We start from the raw sequence: 20,777 nt of genomic DNA on the forward strand, positions 1-20,777 counted from the left end.
TTTACATCCGATATTCCGAAAAAATCATTTATATAACATTTATAATCAATCTGAACATCTTATTTAATGTTGAAGCAGTTAAGATTATTGTGGAAAAACATATTTACATATATTCTTATATACGTTACATTAAAAATACATACTTTCATTATGTGTACGATATTTGTCTCGTACATAACAACAATATTTTATTAAGAAAATGATGAAATTTATACACAATAAAAGAAATACGATATCTTTCAGAATAATTTTTTTGGAACGCATTTATCATTCACAGTGATTTCATCACTCTTGATAATGTTCTACAAATGAGACAGAATTCATACATTTTTTCTCTATTCTCTCGTTCTCTCAACTCTAGAAAACAGATTATGTTATCTCAAAAACATAGAATTTATCCTCAAACTTCATTAACGCAAACTATTATGTTACAGATATAGACACATATTTTGTGCAAGTATACATACAAAAACTTATCTTGCAAAAAATTAAAATCATTAGTTTTCTACATTAAGAAATTAATTTGAATTGCAAATCCTTCTACTAGAAGATTAATATCTTCTGTAATGAGAGAATGTCAAAAAATAATTACTAAAAATATCAAAATTTAATAATCAAATTAAAATTTTTTGTCAAGTAGAATATGATGTAAAATTTATCAATTTTTTAAATAAAAATGTTTTGTCTGAAATTTACTTGAAGACTTACAATTAGTTAAAAATTTTATCTTACATACTTTTTGCCATAATAGATAACAGCTTTATTTGCTGTTATCTGTTATATCTATAATTTTTGTTAGTAAAAAATGTAACCGTAACTGAAGAAACGGTCGGTGATGACATTTCATTACATGGTCTTTGTGTTACAAGGGGGGTCTTGGTCGGCCATAATCTTCGTTTGTGTCGCCACAACATATGTAATGTTAATGACGCTTTGGTATGGTACGGCCGATAAATTTTTCCTCGTGCGGGTGCATATTTCGGGCACAAATGACACTTAAACATCCTCTGTGCTTTCGATCTCTTTTGAGATTGAACACTTTTAGTAGTTTTTGTAACTTTAAACTGTCTTATATTCTGCAAACCTAAAGTAGGTATCAAATATCGCATCTGATAATCAAGTTGTCGTATGACTTGTCGGGGCCGACTCTGTTTTCGTCTTGATGTTGTACATCGAGAGCTCCCATTTTCAATTCCTAGATTTTCCTTTTCGTTTAGGATACTTACATATTCTTGCGAAGATGATGATTCCAAAAGTTCATCAGCGGCTTTTGACGTCGATGGTAGCTGCCAACTAATGTAAAATCATTATTAGATGTATCGATGCGCCGTTTCTACTCTCGTTATTGTGATCATTTAAATATATAACTCAAGATCATCATCTCTATCGCTCTTGAAATCGCAGACGCGACATATGACGAGGTCACGACTGCGTGCCTCGCAGTTACCATTGCTTCGGATGATATCATCATTGTCGTCGTCATCGTCGTCGTCACCATTGGTGTCGCCTATGTGACGGTGCGACCGCTTCTCCTCCTCCGTAGGGTATGCCATAGTCGTTGCAGTTGCAGGGGACTTTACCATCTCGTGGCTGCAACCACCGCGGCACTGTTCCATAAGTTACGTTCGCGTCATTTTTCTACCAACGTACGAGTGTTCGTCGTAGCACGACGTGAGAGAAACAAAATTGTGTAACTAGACAAGAACACATTCAGCAACAACAACGCGTACGAAATCAGAATACGTAGCCTACGACATCGAAAAAGCAAATTGAAGCGTGCACGTGGTAGCATACGAAACAAAGAGATCTCGCTTTTTTAACTAAAAATAATATCAAAAAATGACGCTAGAACGTAACAAAATATAGGAGGAGGAGTGGACAATGACGCGCGAGATGACGAATCGTCGGACCGCATCATGAACGGGTAACGATTGATGTATATCGATTTCGCATTAAATATAAAAAATGTGACATCATTGGACGTTTCATGAATCATCCGTATAACAGACTGATGATCAGAATCCAAAAGTTAATGCATACAAATCGTGACCCGTCGTCGAGCGCGCCAACATTAGCCAAATGAGCAAACATAAAATTCGAAACAGCTCACTTAATGTGCGGCATTCATTGCGCAATTAATGGTAAATAAAAAAGTGGAGAAAACGCAACAAAATGCAATTAATTGAATAAAAAAAATGGAAGCCGAGTATCACGTGCAGCGGCAATAAACGTTACAATACTTACCCGAGTATAGTGCTTGATGGTATCACAGTGGTAACAGGTGCAATTGTTGGAGCCGGTGCTGGAAAAACTGGTGGCCCAGGTGGCGGTCGTCCTCCTCCCGCGGGACTGTAAATCCAATAATGAGCAATAAATAATCCCGTAAATTATTCGGTTGAGAATGAAGGTGTTTTAAAGTATTGTAAAAAATTGGAATTTGCGAATATTTCTGTTCTGCGAAATTATACGAAGAATTTAATTATCAATTTACAACCTTCAATTAAGCGCAAAGGAATAAAAAGAATGAAAGTCTCTAATATTTACATAATTAAGATTGCAATTTTTAATTTTATGAAATAATATATAATATGAGAGAGAGAGGTAGAAAGAAAGAGTAAATAATTATAATTATACATAAGTTTTAAATCACATGAGATTGTTCTTGCTAACAAATTTATATTATGACTTTAATTAGAGATATTTTTTTAATGTAAAAAACCAAAAACCGTAATTCTACGTACCTAATATTACGAAATTCTGAATTTTTAATATACGGAGAATGAACTGAAATAATATAATTGACTAATACTGATTAAATTTGTTGATGAAACTTCCCAACTTTTATTGAGCAAAAAAATTAGGCATTATATGATAAACAATTCCTAATTTTTACTTGCATGTTGTTAAATTAACAGTTAAATTAAACGTTTTGTACACAATATTTTTAGTAATGTCAGAGATCAAATAGTTACTACATCGTTATGCTTTAAATTCGTACGTTTTTATTAATATTAACTTCGTATTCAATTTTATCGAATCTGTGAAACTTTAATCGACAGTTTTATCAATCTTGCTAAATATTAACTGTTTAATATGTGCTCAACTGTTTAAAACTATTATATATCAAAATTTTTGTGTGTATTTTGATTTAGCATTATAGAGTCTACAGTAAATGATTTACTATCAATCTGTATGAAAATTAATGGAGTTTTGAATACTACCTACTATCTCACCTAAAATTATCTTGATTTATTTTGCCAAATTTAAAATGCATAAATGACATTATCAATACTACATCAAATGCAAAACTTACAGCAAAGGTTGCTGATGTCGATTATTTGGCGGTGCTGCGTTCTGAGTAGTCGATGTCGACGACACACTTGCACGATGAGCATGAACTTGATGCATTTGCAATTGATTCGCATCTTCGGCAAGAAACGGGCACCTCGAACATTGTCTTCTATTGTGCACCTTTAGAACATGTGTTGAAAGCCGCTCGGAGCGCGCCGCTTTGTACTCGCACAAGGTGCAAGCAAAAGGTTTTGTATGAGTATTCATATGTCGTTTTAGACACCAATTATCAACTCCGGACCATGAGCAGTACATGCAGCTGTATCTTGACAGAAAAGTTCCAATACATGGATTGTTCGAAAAATTCGTTTCAAATTTCATTAGCTCAAAATTATGTACAAAATATATTCATTGCGAAATTTTTGACTATCTGACATGAAAGCTTAAAGTTTTCCATAAAAATTCGTTTTTAAAAAAATGTTCGTGTACGATTTTTTGTTACTGAATTACTCAGGTCACTACTGGGTTAAAAAGGAACATTCCGACTTTGCTCGTAGCTTCGTTAAAAATCATCGTATCGCAGTTAAAGATACAGTTTTTTAAAGCTAAAACTTTGCTCTATCGTATGGTATAATTGTCAATTTCATTAAAAAATAGAATATATATAAATTTGAGCTAAAAATATAACATTACTTTCCTTGCGCAAACTTAACCATTACGCAATAATTAGAAGGAAAGTAATATCATATTTTTAATTCAAATGTATATATGTATATTTTTTTTTAAGTTGACATTTATATTACAGAGCAACGTTTTAAATTTAAGAACCTAATTTTTTAATGATACAATGATTTTTAACGAAGTTGAACAATCAAAGTCAGAATACTCCATTTTACTTAACTCAAACACAAAAATCGTAGACATTAGATTTCAAACTTTAAAACGTTTTTTAAAATTTAGATTCGTTCATTTTTAAACATATTTTAACATGTAGGTACATTTTTAGTACATTTGTACATATTATATTATATATATATATATAATTTTGAACTAATAAAATTTGAAACGAACTTTTCGGTGAACAATAATTTTATTAAATTCAACTTGCGATACTACGAGTAAGGATTAATTTTTATTAAAAAATGTCATGTTTCGTTTGTTTGCACTTTGTGTTAAATATATTAAAAAATAAGTCAATGAAAATAACCGTCAACGCGTGAAGAAACTCCAGAAACAATTTTTAAAAACGTACCTTTTTTCTTGTGTATTTTTGGAGCCACCTTTAAGATGACTCTTACTATTGCATCCACCGTTTTGCATTCTCCTTCCTGTATTGCAATTATTATCTGATTGCACAATACCCGACGGAGAAGGCATGATTATCGCTTGGTGAATACCGCTAGTGCCTGTATTAGGATTCGATACGACAGAGTTCGGCTGTAATTGATAGCCCTTATTGCTAGTGAAACCGAACTGATTGCTCATATGTTGTTGTTGCGATTGTTGCTGGCTGCTCACGTTGACAGTTGCCGGCGAATCCTGTTGTAACGACTTGGGAGCATTTGTGTCCACTGGTTTCCGTATCTTCGATACATCATATACGTGATCGCGGTGCATTCTCATGAAATGCTTCTTTACGTGATCTGCACGATTAAATGGTTTGTAGCATATGTAGCAATGAAATGGTTTTTGTTCGCGATGGATATTCTCATGTCGTGTATAAAGATCTCGTCTGTCCGTACCATAAGGACAGCATGGACAGTTGTAACGTTTACCACTCGTGGAAGCCGCAACAGTAGTAGACATTGTGGTTGTATTCTGCAAAGATTTATGCTTTTTAAAAATGGATTCTAAAATAGAATCATTAATAAATAAAATTTTTTTACATTATCAGTTATATTATGAAAGAATAGATAAAATTAGTAGAAGCATTTGCGCCGCAGTAATTTCATATTGAAATATGATTCTAAGATAATATAGATATTATATAGAGGAGAGTGGTCTAAATCGGACCTACTTGCAGTTTTTGTTCTCTATAAGGCGTAAAATAAAGTCCGATCATAAAACCAATGGTGCCATTCGAAAGATTATTTAAGTTCCTTCATTTTTGCTGTAGACCATTTTGACGTATTTCTTACCTGTGTCAAACTATAATGGAAAATGTAAAAATGCATTTTCCGGTCCGATTTGGAACACAGTTCCAAATCGGACCATTCCCTGTTTCAAATCGGATCTCTCCTATTTTTATGGACTTTTAGAGAGAATTTTAAAATATTTTAATCAATTTTTATGTTAATATTGAGTAAAAACGAGCAATTTAAGACTCAAAGATAAAAATTTTATTCAGAAAAGATATAATATAAACTTATAGTTTATATAGAATTTTATTATTAAAATTAAAATCAATAAAAAATTTCATCAATCTGAGTCTGATGACACATGATATTTTATTGATTTAATGTTCCTTAGACCAGATCTGATCGGTTGATCACCAGTACTACAACCAAGTTGTAGCGAACCTTTCTTTCTTCGATGAATTGGTTGACTTAGTCGTCTTTTTAGTGTTTTTTGTTCTCGTTTGCGTTGTTTTTCTTTGATGCATTTGTTTTGTTGTTTCCTCTAAAGCAATAGTTTCAATCACAGCATCATCAATTAAAATAGTTGTTTTTCCTGATTTTCAGCCCCGACCGGTATTTTTACATGGAGGTGCTTTTGAAATCGGACAAATGGATTGCAGTGTTTCGTTCAAATTTTATTCTATGTTCTTTCTTATGTTCGATTGGCCGATCAGTTACTGAACTAGGCAGAAAATCAATTTCTTGAAAAATCTCAGGATCTAATAGCCAAATACCTGTTGCTTGAAAGCCCGATTTTATGTTTTTCTCGGTGGTACTAAACCCTTCAAGCGCTCGAGCTGTAATTTGCGGTATGTCATAAATTGTTAGTGATCTGCCAGGGTTAATTCAATTATCACATTGATCATTAAATACTTTTTTAAAAGGACCAAAGACGTTGACATCAAGCGGTTGTAGTTGATGTGAACAATGTGGAAGAAAGGAAAGAACATGAATTCCATTGGTCTTGCAAAACTTCAACGCTGTTGAACGACTTCTGCGACTCGTAATTTTCAAGCAATAACAAAAGTGGGTTTTCGATGGAAACACGCGTAAATTTCTGAAAATGTTTCAGAAAATCAAGAAAAATATCAACATTCGTCCAGCTGTTTGGATTTGCCGCGCCAGCGCACCCTGTGGGGCCACCATTTAAAAAATGTTTCGGAATCGGAGAAATACATAGAATGGAAGTATTTTGATACCTTTTGCTGAGACAGCAAGTATCATTGTGATTAATTGTCCTCTTTCAGCGGAAATTACATGACCTATTTGTTTGATGCCACGAGGACTAATAACACGCTGTAGAGTGTGACAGAGTAATATCGGTTTCATCAACATTCCATACTGAATGTGCTTCAAACGGTATTTCACTTGATACTTTTCGTAAAAAAAGTGAAAAATGTGTTTACATTGTGGCAGTTGAATGCACTCACTCGATCTAGGCTTGTAGCTTCTGCCATTTTCAATGAAAGGGTTGGATGCCGTCTCATAAAACCAAGAAACCACACATGCCCCGCAAGTTGATCCTCTTTTCAATTTTCTGGTATTTCGACATGCAATTTGCATGCAAATTTATATGCCAGCGAACGAATCTCTATAGAAGTCATACCAAAAAATATGTCCCAACAATGCAACAAATATATTCTTCCAAACATTTTTCTTTTTTCAGTTCTTCATTGAACAACTGAAAAAAGAAAAATATTGAAAATAAGGAAAATATGAAAATAGTAAAAACAAAACAAAAAATTATTCAAAATTTTCACTGTTGGATGGCCTATCCCTCGAATTTATATATCACTCATCGTCAATGGTGGTGTTGATGATGTTCCTGAGCCGGTTATGTTATCATTTGTACGTTTATGTGCAATGTTGTGCGCGGAATGTTGAACTTACGCGCTGTTTCTCTCAATGGTTTTCCATTTTTTATATCTAGAACAGCAAGCTACAACACTTGTGTGTCTATTTTGTCTGTGTTTCGTTTATAATCGCGGTCCATTTTTCATTAAAAAGCCAAAAAGAGTCATGAATCGTGAAAAGATTTTCTTCTGCGACACATTTTTCATAACATAAGGTATATTTACATACTTTAATGTGACACATAAATATGTTTATTTATAGCATTTAACCTTATCTGTAAGTCAATTCGGAACTCACACACAATACGACGTAGTATTTCGTAATAAATAAAATCGAAAATCTTAAGAAAACTAGGGCTCGGTGTGATAATTATAAGGATTCGAATATTTGTACACAATCCTGTGGAGAATCCCTGCCGTGTACGTGCAAATTGGTGCATGTACATGTATATGTATACGGTTGGCACCAGAGAAAAGCGATCAAACCCACACACATTCGCATACAGCGGTTCTTCGTGCGAAGCTCTGAAAGTCCGGACTCTACTAACACAAATACACTTATCGGCCGAGACCTGTAAGTTATCTACTGTACTGTATAGGTACGATTTGAACGCCCAAAGAGAAGTCCAATTTGGACACGGGTTCTTTCGAACGATTGGAACAAATTTTACAATAAACCGCAAAAGTAATCACAAAACTCTTGATATTTTTCAAATCTACACTCTTTAATTTATCTTAAATCAATTACCGTTCAAATTTTTAACATTTCTTAAATAATAATTTACATTTTCTTTTTTAAAAAAATTTTCGCATGATGAAAATACATATTTGCGTCTATTCTATAAACGTTATGACAGAGTACTGCCAAACTGCTGTCATATGTCTTATAAGGATTTTATATTATAAATAGCACGCAAATCTGCTTAACCGTATTTATTTAAATTAAAAAGGTTCGATTTGGAACATGGTCCGATTTAGGACATTCTCTCCTATATAATATATTATATTAATATTATACATATACTAATATTATATATATACGAGGACAGGCCCGGATTGAAACGGCGAGCTACCGAGAAAAACTCGGTGGGTCGGTTCAGGTAGGGCCATATGGACCAATGAATCTAAGGGCTACCGCACAAGCTTTTCCGCGTTATATTGCGTTAAGTACTGACCGAAGCTTCATAATTCATGCTTCATCTTAAACTGTATTCAACGTACTGATAAAAAATTAATATAATGTAGCATTATTTTATGTTACGTTACATTTTTTGTCTTTGCGTTGATTAAAGTTTAAAATTATGTTCGAATTTAAGTTTCGCTCAATAGTGAACGCAACATAATTTGTTGCGGAAAAACTTGTAAAGAAAAGTTGGCTGCCCGCGCCCACGTTTCGCGATAAACATAATCGAGATATCAGAAACCAACTGTGATTGAGCCTATGTTATAAAAAAATTTTAGGATTATTGAATATACAAATTACAAGATAACAAGGTTATATAAAATGTAACATATAATAACTTCTATGAGACAGACAAGTATATAAAAATCATTGAAAAATCATAAAAAGATCATAAAATAAATTTACATATACAATTAAAAATTTATGTATTTTTGTGAATTTGAATAAAACGCTGCTCGACTTTATATTGCTTTAGTCATTACGTGAGCGAGAGTTATCAGTTGACAATCGCAAGATGCACGACACGCGGCCCGCGTGTACATGCACACATGTGTTAACGTTATCTTGTACTCAAGTAAGATGCGAAACAAGATTTTCAAAATTAAAATATACACTCCAGGCTAAAAGTTTGAATACACTACTCTGAATAGCATTAAAATGTGTGTGTCTGCCGGGTGTGTCCATTGTCAGCTCCTGAAAAGATTCCTGGACATCCCTACCACAAGAAATACTAAATACGTTTGTCGCCAGAATATCATGACTTAATGCAAATGTATCAACAGTTAAGAAAGTGTTAAGAAAAATGATATCATTAAAAGTTGAATCTAACCTATATTGTTCATCATCGTACATGTTACATTTATATATTCATCCATATAAATTATTTGTAATTTATAAAAAATCAACGCAGAGGAAATTAATTGAAGCAATAAGTTAGAAAACCAGTGAGTATTAATACACGTTTATATAATTAAGTTGTTAATTAAATAGTTGTTAATTAAATATGAAACATCAAAATTATTAATTAATTCCCATGTTGAAAATTATTTTGAATTTTTATTCTAATATTCTTCAGAATATTAAAAAAATCAATATATATTTCGAAATTTTTCTTATATTTCAATTATGAATTAGTTTAAGATTTATGATAAAAAATATAAGAAGTTTTGTAAAAAATTCATGATTATATACAGAAATTCTGTAATTTATATAAAAATTCTGAACATTTTGAGCAAAATTATATTTATTCTTTTGTGAAAATATTTCTCAGAATTTTTCATATAATTTTTCAGAATTTTCAGAATTTTTATATAAATTATCGTATATATCGTAACTAACTTTATTGTCTTCCATGTGTCATAAAATGTAAAAAGAGAGAAATTGTAATAAATAATATTAATAATCTATTTGCAAAAATTATAAATTCAATGAGGACTCTCATATAATGCCTATCCAATCGTAATCTTTGATTGATGTCAATTTACTGATTTCCAGTGAAACATTTTATTCTATACACATATACGCATTTAAAATGTGTATGGAAAAATTGAACAAGAACATTTAGAATGCGGTTTGTAAATACTAGGATAAATTTTCATGTTATATGAGACATATAGAAGTCAATAAGTCAGTTATGATCAGGAGACACGGTAGTGTCTCTCCTGCCATGTTCAAAAAACTACTACTTAATTTAAATTAAAAGATTAATAAAAGACACTACAAATCTCTTATCCCGAGCCACCAAAGTCCATTTTTGGGGGGTTCATAATTACTAAAATATAAAAAATTTTGAATCGCACGTTATATATATCTCGAAAGACGGCATCGCCACGAGTAATTTAAGCTAAACATTTAAAATCGGTTAAGCCGTTTTGCACATACAAGTGGTCGAAAAGTGATGATTTTCATGAGAAATAAAGTAACGTCTCCTCCTTCTCCTTCTCCTCCTCCTCTGTCCGCAGTCATGCATGTGCATCTCTCTCCTGTCTCATCTTTCTCTCACACTCTCCATCAACTTCGACCCACTCCACCCCCTCCTCCATCCCTTCTCCTCCCCCCTCCCCCCACCCTTCTTTTTCGACGTATTTCACTCTCTTTCGTTATATAATATTTTCAAATCATTTTTTATGTATTATATTTTTTTATGTATTATATTTTTGATATATCTATATACTCTAAAAAGTATTGAAGATTTTTTTTTTAACATGGCTTGACCTTTTCATTTTTATGATATGATTTTTTTAGGATATTACTTATATTAATATACAAAATGTCAAAATTGTTTATCTCTTTGGTTGAGCTTTCGACTTATGTTTACTAAGATTTTTTTTACTCATGATGTGTATGTATACTATCTATCATATAAATGCTGAATAGTTTTTTAACATTTTGTAATTTGTATACGATATACACACATATGTTATATTATTTTTGAGACTTTCATGGAGACTTTCCTCAGAAATGCCAAAGGGTTTACGGGTTATCGCTGTGTCGTGATCCATTATTAATGCCATTTGGTAAAAAATAAGATTATGTAGCGGAGCAGATGGCAGTTCTTGCAAATGAAAACTCGATGTAGTTGTCAGTAATGACGCAGGTACAGTTTGCGTTTCTTGGGTTCTTCGGGTAGGAGGAGCCGCTCGTTCAGCGCGTTCACGAAGTCTTTCTAGATACATGACTACATCTTCGATTTTAAAATCCGTTTGCAAATAATCTTTGCGTGGTGAATGATGCCTATTCCTGCTATCAGTTAAGATTCTCGATGCATGATGCTCCATGAAATGTTCGGCAATTTCCCGCGGACCACTCGTTAAAATGTCTCCTGTGAAAATCAGATAGTCTGTGTTCATGCGAATAAAGTCAATTTAGTTTTTAATAATTTAAATAATGCATTTTATTATTGCTATTGTATTATAAAATTTTATAATTTATTAAAAGAATGTTTATATGATAACTTTCTACAATATCCATATATTACTGACACATTTTTTTCTCATCACCCGAATATATATTTATCTCAAAATATAATCTACTGTACAAAGTGCGCGATGAATTTTGGTTGTATATTATTAAGTTATATTTATATATCTAACTGTATTCTTGATTAAATATTAGATATGTAAATATAATTTAATGACGTAGAAATTTATTGCGCACTTCGTACAGCACCGATTCCCAGTAGCCATCGCTTCATGACTAGATTATATTTTATTTATTTCGGAAATTTGATATATCATTATTGTTTTATATTTATCTTGTTTTAAATGCAAAGTTTGAGAGATTTAAGCAACATGAGCAAACCCATGGTTAAATTTTCTTTTTATAGTTTGCGAAATATATTTACAATAGATACGAGAACTAATTAAAAATAAAGAAAAAAATAAAAATATTTTACTATAAAAAATGATCACTCTATCTTCCGAATTATCCTGATCAAAGGATACGCAAAAACGAAAGCCGGCAATGTGCAAAATTTGTTCTGTTGATGCCAAAGTTTAGTATCTGATCAGAAATGTTTATAATATTTCAAGGAAAAGAAATGCTGTGGGACTATTTGATCATAAATAACCCATCGTGAGTATCAATTATATAATTAATAGTTTAATTTAATTAATTATATTAAATTTATATAATCATTGAACTATTGTTTTAGAGACCGATTTTATGTTCAAGCAATCAGTATAAAAATAAAAAATGAAATGAATTTTAGATTAATGGGCAAAGAAAATAATATCTATATATATATAATTCATATATGTACATAGATTTACAAAGGATAAAAGATTTATCTGTAAAGAAAAAAGAATATAATAAGAAAGAAAAAAGCCGTAAACATTCCGCTTAAAACATCAAAAATGCATTATTCGAATAGTTTTTCTTTTCGTTCTTTAATAATCACGAAACATAAGAAAATAGAATATATCTAATAGAAAATTTCAAATTGCCTGACCATGCTATTGAAATTATTTAACTCGTTTTTAAGATTACGAACCATGAGATTTAAAATATGTCCGTTTTCTTTAACCTTCAAGGGACGTGTATTGTTCACATATCTTATTATATTGTATCTCTATGGTATTATATTGTATCTCTAAATAAAATTGCTTGGAAATTATGTATTTTAGGTGATTTGGGAAGCACGCAGAAACGTATCTCTAAATAAAATTGTTTTATTAAATCACGTTTTTGAGAAAATTGAACTTAAAGTGTTGAAAATTGCATTTTTCGTCTTTGAATTAAATATCAAAAACGTAATGTGATATATCAATTTTATTTACAGATTCGTTTTTAACGATAAAAAAATCTATAATAATCACCGACCTTATTGGATGCTTTATACAAAAAACAACAGAACTATAATGAAAAGAAGAGAGAGAGAGAGAGAGAAGAGAGAGAGAGAAAGAGAGAAATTAAATTTATAGATAAATATAATCCTTTAAAAACCGCTTATACAACTTTAGTCATTTGTCTCGTTTCATATTTTTTTACAATAAATAAAATAGCGGAAGAATAATGTATTGCACTTTCAATAAAATCTAATAGTGCTAATTTAAATTAATATGGTTATCCTTAATATCATATATTATCAATTATATATGATAATTTGTATTTCAGATTCATGTAATTAGCAATCTCATAAATATTACGTGCAGATGATTCAAATTGTATAATCGGTCCTCAAAATTCTCAAAATATATAATATTTATAATATTTATCTATAGATTTAAGTTCCTTTCTCATTGTAAATGTTTTTTGCATAAAGCAGTCAATAAAAGTAAATGACACAAAATTTTGTCGTTAAAAATATATCTGCAAATAAAATTGTTCTATCACATTATCTACGTTTTTGAGATATTTTATCTCAAAAGTACCAAAAAAGATGCAGAAAATAACATTTTATGCATTTCTCTCTTTCTCTCTAAGTTCAATTAAGATAAATCTCAAAATTATGACCGATGGAACAATTTCATTTATGAATTTATTTTCAGTAACAAAAAATCCGTAAGAATCACTTTGATCCCGTTCATCATTTAAAATCCGCATGTCAGGCAGTGTTATTTATTTGATATGTGTAAATTTTTCACTCTTCTTTTAGTTTTTAAAGTAAATGTATAACAGTATTTGAGAAAAATTAATGAACTATCTTTTCTAGCAGTATAAACTAAAAAAGTGCAAGAGAAAAATGTTTTGTTCCTTCAAAACGGTACGATCAGTAATTAGAAAGGGGACCTTTCTCACTATCTACCCTTGCTAATCAACTTATTTTTATCTTGCATCAGCTAAACTTTTTACACTATTGGATAGAAAATTACTCAACTATACTCTGTATACTCTATCGATCTAGACCTTTAAGCGTGAGATTGTAAACAAGTTAGCCTCGCAAAAAATTTTTCAGGTAGATTTATGCAACGTTCATTAGATACACCCGTGTCTTTAAATTCATTCGCTGTACATTACTGTAAGAACATTTTTAACAAAGTAAAAATCATGTGTAGTTACCACACTCGTCGCATCGCCATATGGCTTTTCCGGCGTGGTAAGATGCAATTCGACTTCCGTCGGTTCCTTTCAGTGGCTCGTCCTCGTATGTCCAATTTCCATCATCACTACCGTCGGTACCGTTTCCCGTATCTTCTTCGGTTTTATAAGTAACTGATGCTTCGAACTCATTTTGTACGTTCGATGCTATATCGACGAAATTATGATAAATTATTAACTCTTCGCATTTAAAGAGATTCTAAAGTAAACTTGACAGAATCGCTATTTTACCCCCTTATTCAATAGGATTCACATTTTTCACACACAGAGTAAACTCTGGTATAATAACCATACAGAGAAGATAGCCGTAGACTTTTAGAATAACTACAAAAATGCTCTATTTAGCAATTATTGAAGAAATTACTATGGTCATCTAACTAATTTATGGTCATCTTTTCTATATAATCATGATACCCTAGTTTAGTCTACGATTTACGTGTCAATCAAGCAAATTTTGGTTGCATCATATTGAACTTAAAATTGGTAAAAAATTATCTCAATTTTAAACATTTTTATTCTCAACATAAATTCCGCGCTACAAACTATTATAGAAAAATGCGTATAATTTTGAGAAAAGATTTTTAAATCTGTAAAAGTAATATATGTGATAACATCAAAGATACCAAAAGGTTATCACAGTGTCGTGTTTCATTAAAGCCAATGATATGCAATATTATTTTATAAAAATTATTATGTTTAATTAGTAAAACGGAAGATTTTAGAATCCCTTTAATGGTGAAAGAAACTCATCACACGTTTATAAAATAAAACATTTTATAATTACCTGTCGGAAAAAGTAGTCATAATTCGAAAATTAATTAAATTGTTACACAAAGTTATATTAGTAACCGTTTGGCCCAATATAATCACGAATCTAAAGTTAGACGTACAAAACTTAAAATAGCGGACCGAAATACAAAAGATACTCTTACTTTAATATTTATTTATTTTTATGGATTTTTGTGAGATTGCTGAATGCAAATCCAAGGTCAAAATTAAAAATGTATTTGACATTGCTGAAAGTGTAAAAAGTAGTTGTATTTTAATATTATTTTATATTTGTTTCTACCGGGTTTTTTTATTAACTCATTATAAACTTAGGATGAAAATATTAAAAATTCTATAGCAAATTCCGATATAGCATATTTAAAATTTAATAATTTATCAAATAATACTTGTGATCGTTATGAGTGCTGTGGAATGCATTTCCTACCGAAACATAGCGACACGTACGTGCCTGTTTCGTTCGTGAATCATCTTTACATACACACATACACTAAAAAAATATTTTCATCAATTATATTATTTTACAATCCTATAATAATATTGTAAAAATAAATAAGAAAAACGCTAAAGAAAATATTAATAGAAGAAAAAAGTGACGAAAAATAAATTTTCAGAAATATAAATTTAGATAATGTAAGATAGAAATCAGAGAATAGGAGAAAATAGCTTAATAAAAGACACTCTTTAGGATTGCAAACAATTAAAAAACACTAAAAATTTCTGTTAAAAACTTTAAAATTCAATAACTTTGTTATTTAAGAAAAGAATATTGTATTGTTTCTTGACGATTCTATTACATATACTTCTTCAGAATTATTCATCAAAATTAATCAATCGCTTATTATCGGATTTCGAAAGAATTGTCATAACTGTAAAAAAAAGAAAAACTACAGTATACTCTCTGTACACATTACAACTTTAGTAATAAATCGATAGACAAATAATACTTTAATTTCTTTGATACTAATGTAATACTCGAGTTTGATATAATATCGAAGATATTAAAATGTTATTTGTCTATCGATTTGTTACTAAAATTGTAATGTGCAATTTCAATTTATATCTTAAATTAAAAAAAATTAAATTAATTAAATTAACAGCATTTTATTTTTGAATATATGATGAACTCAACTTATAATTTTCTTTGCAAAAAGTTAATAATACAAAAATTACATTTAAAAAATTCAAATGGTTGCTGTAGAAACGGTAAATGTTTAATTCTTATAACTTTGGAAAAAGTTGTAAAAAGAGCTACATTTTATTACAGAATATTTTTTCATGCTATTTTCCGAAATCGAATTTTGACTACTTTTTTAGACTCGCCATCCCATAGTACGTTCATTAAACCATTAATTAGTAATTAATTATTATGTGAGAATAACTAGTAAAAAAAATATAATTTTGAACGTTTAATTAGGTGATCAATTATAAATAAAGTTTTTTTTATTACTGAACATAGTTAATGTTGAACAATTAAATAAGTAGATAATGAATTTATATCAAATAATTGTAAATAATCAAGAAAGTATGCATAAAATTCTAATCGCATTCATATGATGCATACTGCATAAAAAATATTTATTGAAAATTCATTGAATATATTATAGATAAATAAATTTTTTAAATATTTCTATTGCAGATTTTCCGATATTACACAATTTTGTCTTGACAAATATAATCAATAACTGGTAATATTTAAATAATCAATAAAATAATATTTTTAACTTAATCTAAGAGATTCAATATAAAATCTTACTTCTATGATCAGGATCATCGCCATACAATTTCTTTGTAATTTCTCTAAACATATCCTCATAGTCTATTCTGGTGCCATTTCCTTCCATTTTCGAGATTTACAATGGTCACTCACTGTTCGTAGAATAAGATCCTTTTTCTTTGTTCGTCAAAACAAACCTGCGTGTTGAGTCACCATAGACCTGAACAAAAAAGAATTTCTCTGTCCTATTCTTTTCTTTGTTAACAATTTTTTCGCATGATTTATGAGTATGAACACATGGTGAGCTCATGGCTTAGATAATTTTCGTGTTCCATAATCTTCTGAGAAGAATTATCTTTTAGAGAATAATTGATTTTCAGAGAATTATTAATTTAATTTATTTACATGATTTTACAGGTCTTGATGCATTTTTGAAATATTTTTTTCATCGGAACCGTTTTTTTATCCTCAACGTAATCGTAAAATGTGTTATTCTATGATAAAATAATTCGATTACAACAATTTTCTTTTACAAATTGCTCACAAGTGTTAGATTGAATCTAAATCTAAAAAATTCTTAACTCCGTAGTAAAGCGTTATTTTATTATATTGAATAAATTTCTTTGTGCGATATATGGCAACGATCCAAACTTTGTTGAATATATACCGTTGCTAGAAATATTTTCTGTAAAAATGCTATGTCATTTTTCTTTTTTTTCCAATATTTAAAAATACTGATTGATTTTCACCATTTTTCAACTAACAGTCTTTTTGCACATAATTGTAAATAATAAATATATAAATTTTCATTTATTGTGTTTTTTTAAATTAATTTTTATATTATATTTAATAACGAGAGAGTAACCACTATCTGTTAATCGTCAATTTTATTGACAATTAACTGTTGTCAATTTTATTTGACAAATAATTTTTCTCACTATATATGTTATTTGGTAAAATAAACGATTTTATCTATTAATGTTACACAATTATTTCTTGTACTTGCATATGTAATTATTGGATTATACATCGGAATTTCATATAAATTTTATAATGATTTCAGGGACTCCGTCCCACGATTACATTAAGTGATTACCCCCTCGTTCAATATTGTATAGACAAATTTTTATATTTCATCGGCAACCGACCACACAAAAAGATTACAAAAAATTACCGCGGCTAATTCTCGAGATTATATATTCTAGACATTCGTATTTCTCTTTGAGATTTTCACAATTACGAGTAAACCTAATCTCTTAACGTCGAGATACTACCGTATGTTTCTGAAAACAAATTTAAATGTTTGTTGATCGATTTTGATAAGTAACCTTGATGAAAACAAAAACTAAATATTTTCCTTTATATGATGTATTCAGATAAGAATATAGAAGAAAATATATGATATAAATTTCTCAACGAAATTACTCAACGATTTTTCTCTTATACATCTAATCTAATACAATTATAAAGCGTGTTTCATAAAGCGAAAATGCAGAGAAAATGTATAATAAAGAAGAGGACAATAATGTGTAAAATTATAAAAGAATTATAAAAATTATGACAATTTTAAATATTTTGATAGATTTTAATAATTAATAAATATAATTGTATATTAATATAAATTATTAACATGTAAAATGTTTTAAATTATAGATTTAAATTTAAATCGCTGCGTTTGGCGAGTAGTTGAATAAAAATCATAATTATAAAAAAATAATAAGGTAAAAACTTCATTATACCAATATTTGATCACATTCTCTTCGTGCATAAATAGAGAATAAATTAAATATATATTTTTTAAATTATTGAAGCTGTGTTTTATAAAGCGTAAATGTGGAAAAGAAGCATAGTAGAGAGAATGAAAATAATATGCAAAATTTCATAATTTTAATGACTTTGTAGGACTTTATACAAGATTAGATTTAGAGTAGTTGGACGATATATATAAAGTGAGTCACGCGAGTCGAACCATATCTGCCTATATCGGACTTTATCTTTCTTACGATCGATAATAGAGAAATATGCGACATGGAAAAAAAGTTTAAAAACATAATAATGTCTAACTTTTTGTTAACGTTACTTTTTTCGCAAATGCGTATTTGCAAAGTGAAATTGCAGTTAAATGTTTTCTTTACATTAATTTACTTATCTCATTAGTTGTAAATTTTTTTAATTCTGAATGATTTCACATGATATAAGAAAAATTTTTCTGCTTACTTACAATATTATAATGCATTATAATATTTAAATAAAACGAAATTAATTTGTAATTTTTTTTAAAGAATAATGAATGCTTCTCTTTATTAACTATTTAAAAATTTTTTTATAGTGTTTATATCAATTCAAGTAAAAATCATAAAATTATCTCTTTTATTTACATCTTTACTTTCAATAAGATGATTATTTTTTAAATAGATTTTTTTAATAAGAATTATTTAAGAAAAGTATTATACATTTTTATATTTCCAGAGCTTCATCTTTCCTATTTTTCTTGCAGATATATTTGTATAATTTTTATTTCGGATTAACTTGTGTACCTCTTGGTTTATTTTAATTGGTATCAACCATCATTACCTTCATAATTACCGTACTTCTATTGATTTTGATCGAGTACACAAGCATACACAAGTATTTAACACTATGCTCTGTTGGGGTGGCGACAGCATCCGGAAAGAGGAAGGAGCGAACGTGTATTGATCGTCGCGATTGCCGCTCAAGTAACTGAGAGGGGATGACGAGCAACCCTGCTAGTAAACCTATACTATGTGAGCGTGCGCATATACCAAAATCAACCGCGTACACGTACATAGAAGGGGAAGCAAGAACGTTGGAAGGGGTTACTGTGAAGAATAAATCAATATGCCCCTCCACTGATCGGGGCCACATCCTCTAGAAACGACAGATGGTGGAACATAAAGGGTGTTCTAGAACGTACTATTGAAACTTAACATTTCTGCGCTGGTTGAGAACCTCTACTTTATGGCGCAGAGAGAAGGAATAAAGAAACCTGAAGGGAAAAGAAAGAGAGATGACACAGCGGCGGGAACATGGTCGGTCGGAATAAAGGCAAAGACACAGTCGTCGAGAAAGAGGAAAAGAGTCAGATTGATAGATGAAGAAAGAGAGAACGAGAAAACGAAAATAATCAAAAAAATGAAGTAAGAGAGAGAGAGAGAGAGAGAGAGAGAGAAAAGGCACGCGCAGTGCTCCATTCAAATCCATCCGGAAATTATTGCCGGCTAACCAAGGACGTCAGGCAGGTCTCCTCCGTGTTCGCGCGTGCACATATACAATCGTGCGCACATACGTGATGCCGTTGCACACACGCATGTACGATCGTTTGTGTAGAGAGTTGAAAGATCCCTTCTTGTCTCCTCGCTCTTTCGTCTCTGCTTTCTGCACGTTTCTACACGCGGCAGAACGCGCAAAATCGTCATTGCACAATCAGTAGACGTCGCGGAAAATGCTGCGGCGAATGCCGCCGGCCTGTTGGCCGCCCTCAACATCGCGTACGATATCGCGGAGCACCCGCGAATGGCCGCCCCCGCGCGCACACGCGCGCTTCCAGAACACACATGGACACCCGGCACCTCTCTCCGTCTGCCTCACTGCGCGCTACCCGTCGAAACACCGACGAACACACGGACGTCGAGACGTCGCACATATAGCCGCGCGCTCCGCGCGTCTCGATGGGTATTCGCGTGCGGCCTATTCGCGATACACAATACGTCGGCCACGGCGGCGGGCTCACTTCTTGCTCTCGTTCGCACCGCAGCTCGTTATCACTCGCAATCGTACTCACATTCAATTCTTTATTCGTTGTTACTTTTCACATCTCCTTTCTCATCATCCCACTTGACACTTCCATCCGATCGTTCATTTTCGGCGCGCAACTCGGTACTTCCGTTAGAAGAAGCGAAACACGGTTTCAAGAGGAACATCCTCGGGGAAGGCACACTGATGGAGATCTGCTGTCGTATTGACGCTGGACGATGATGACGCGAACACGATGGACAGCTTGCGGCATACAACGCGTCAAGATACACGGGTATAAACACTGATCTTGGATGAAGAAGGACGTCGGAAATACTACGTTAAATAGCTCACCTTTTTGTGTCGTTGGTGCAGACCAAGTGCAAAGACACTAACGAAAATCGTTGTTCGAGGAAACGTTATGCTGGTTCGGTTGCAGGTTGTTTCCTCGGCGGCTGTCGGGTGGCAAGTGGGTGGCGTGGGGTGGCGGGCAGAAGTGGGTGGCTCTGGCGGGTTGGGAGCAGTGGTGTGTGGGTGGT

General features: G+C 31.3%; 2 protein-coding genes across 2 annotated transcripts in view; one reads left to right on the forward strand and one right to left on the reverse strand.

Annotated features, from left to right (window-relative positions):
• Dhit (regulator of G protein signaling double hit) overlaps nt 1-20,777 on the forward strand; it is a 74,523-nt gene that overhangs the window by 33,780 nt on the left and 19,966 nt on the right. The window lies entirely within an intron of this gene.
• chn (zinc finger transcriptional factor charlatan) lies at nt 685-20,690 on the reverse strand. Its single transcript, XM_018545646.1, has 8 exons — nt 20,593-20,690; nt 16,525-16,705; nt 13,944-14,129; nt 10,955-11,265; nt 4,544-5,109; nt 3,314-3,616; nt 2,245-2,349; nt 685-1,293 (listed from the first exon to the last, which is right to left on the reverse strand). The coding sequence occupies exons 2-8, from the start codon at nt 16,610-16,612 to the stop codon at nt 771-773; spliced, it is 2,082 nt and encodes a 693-aa protein (XP_018401148.1). The 5' UTR covers nt 16,613-16,705; nt 20,593-20,690; the 3' UTR covers nt 685-770.

This window comes from Cyphomyrmex costatus, unplaced genomic scaffold (assembly GCF_001594065.2).
Source record: "Cyphomyrmex costatus isolate MS0001 unplaced genomic scaffold, Ccosl1.0 scaffold5, whole genome shotgun sequence".
Classification (NCBI taxonomy): Eukaryota; Metazoa; Arthropoda; class Insecta; order Hymenoptera; family Formicidae; genus Cyphomyrmex; species Cyphomyrmex costatus.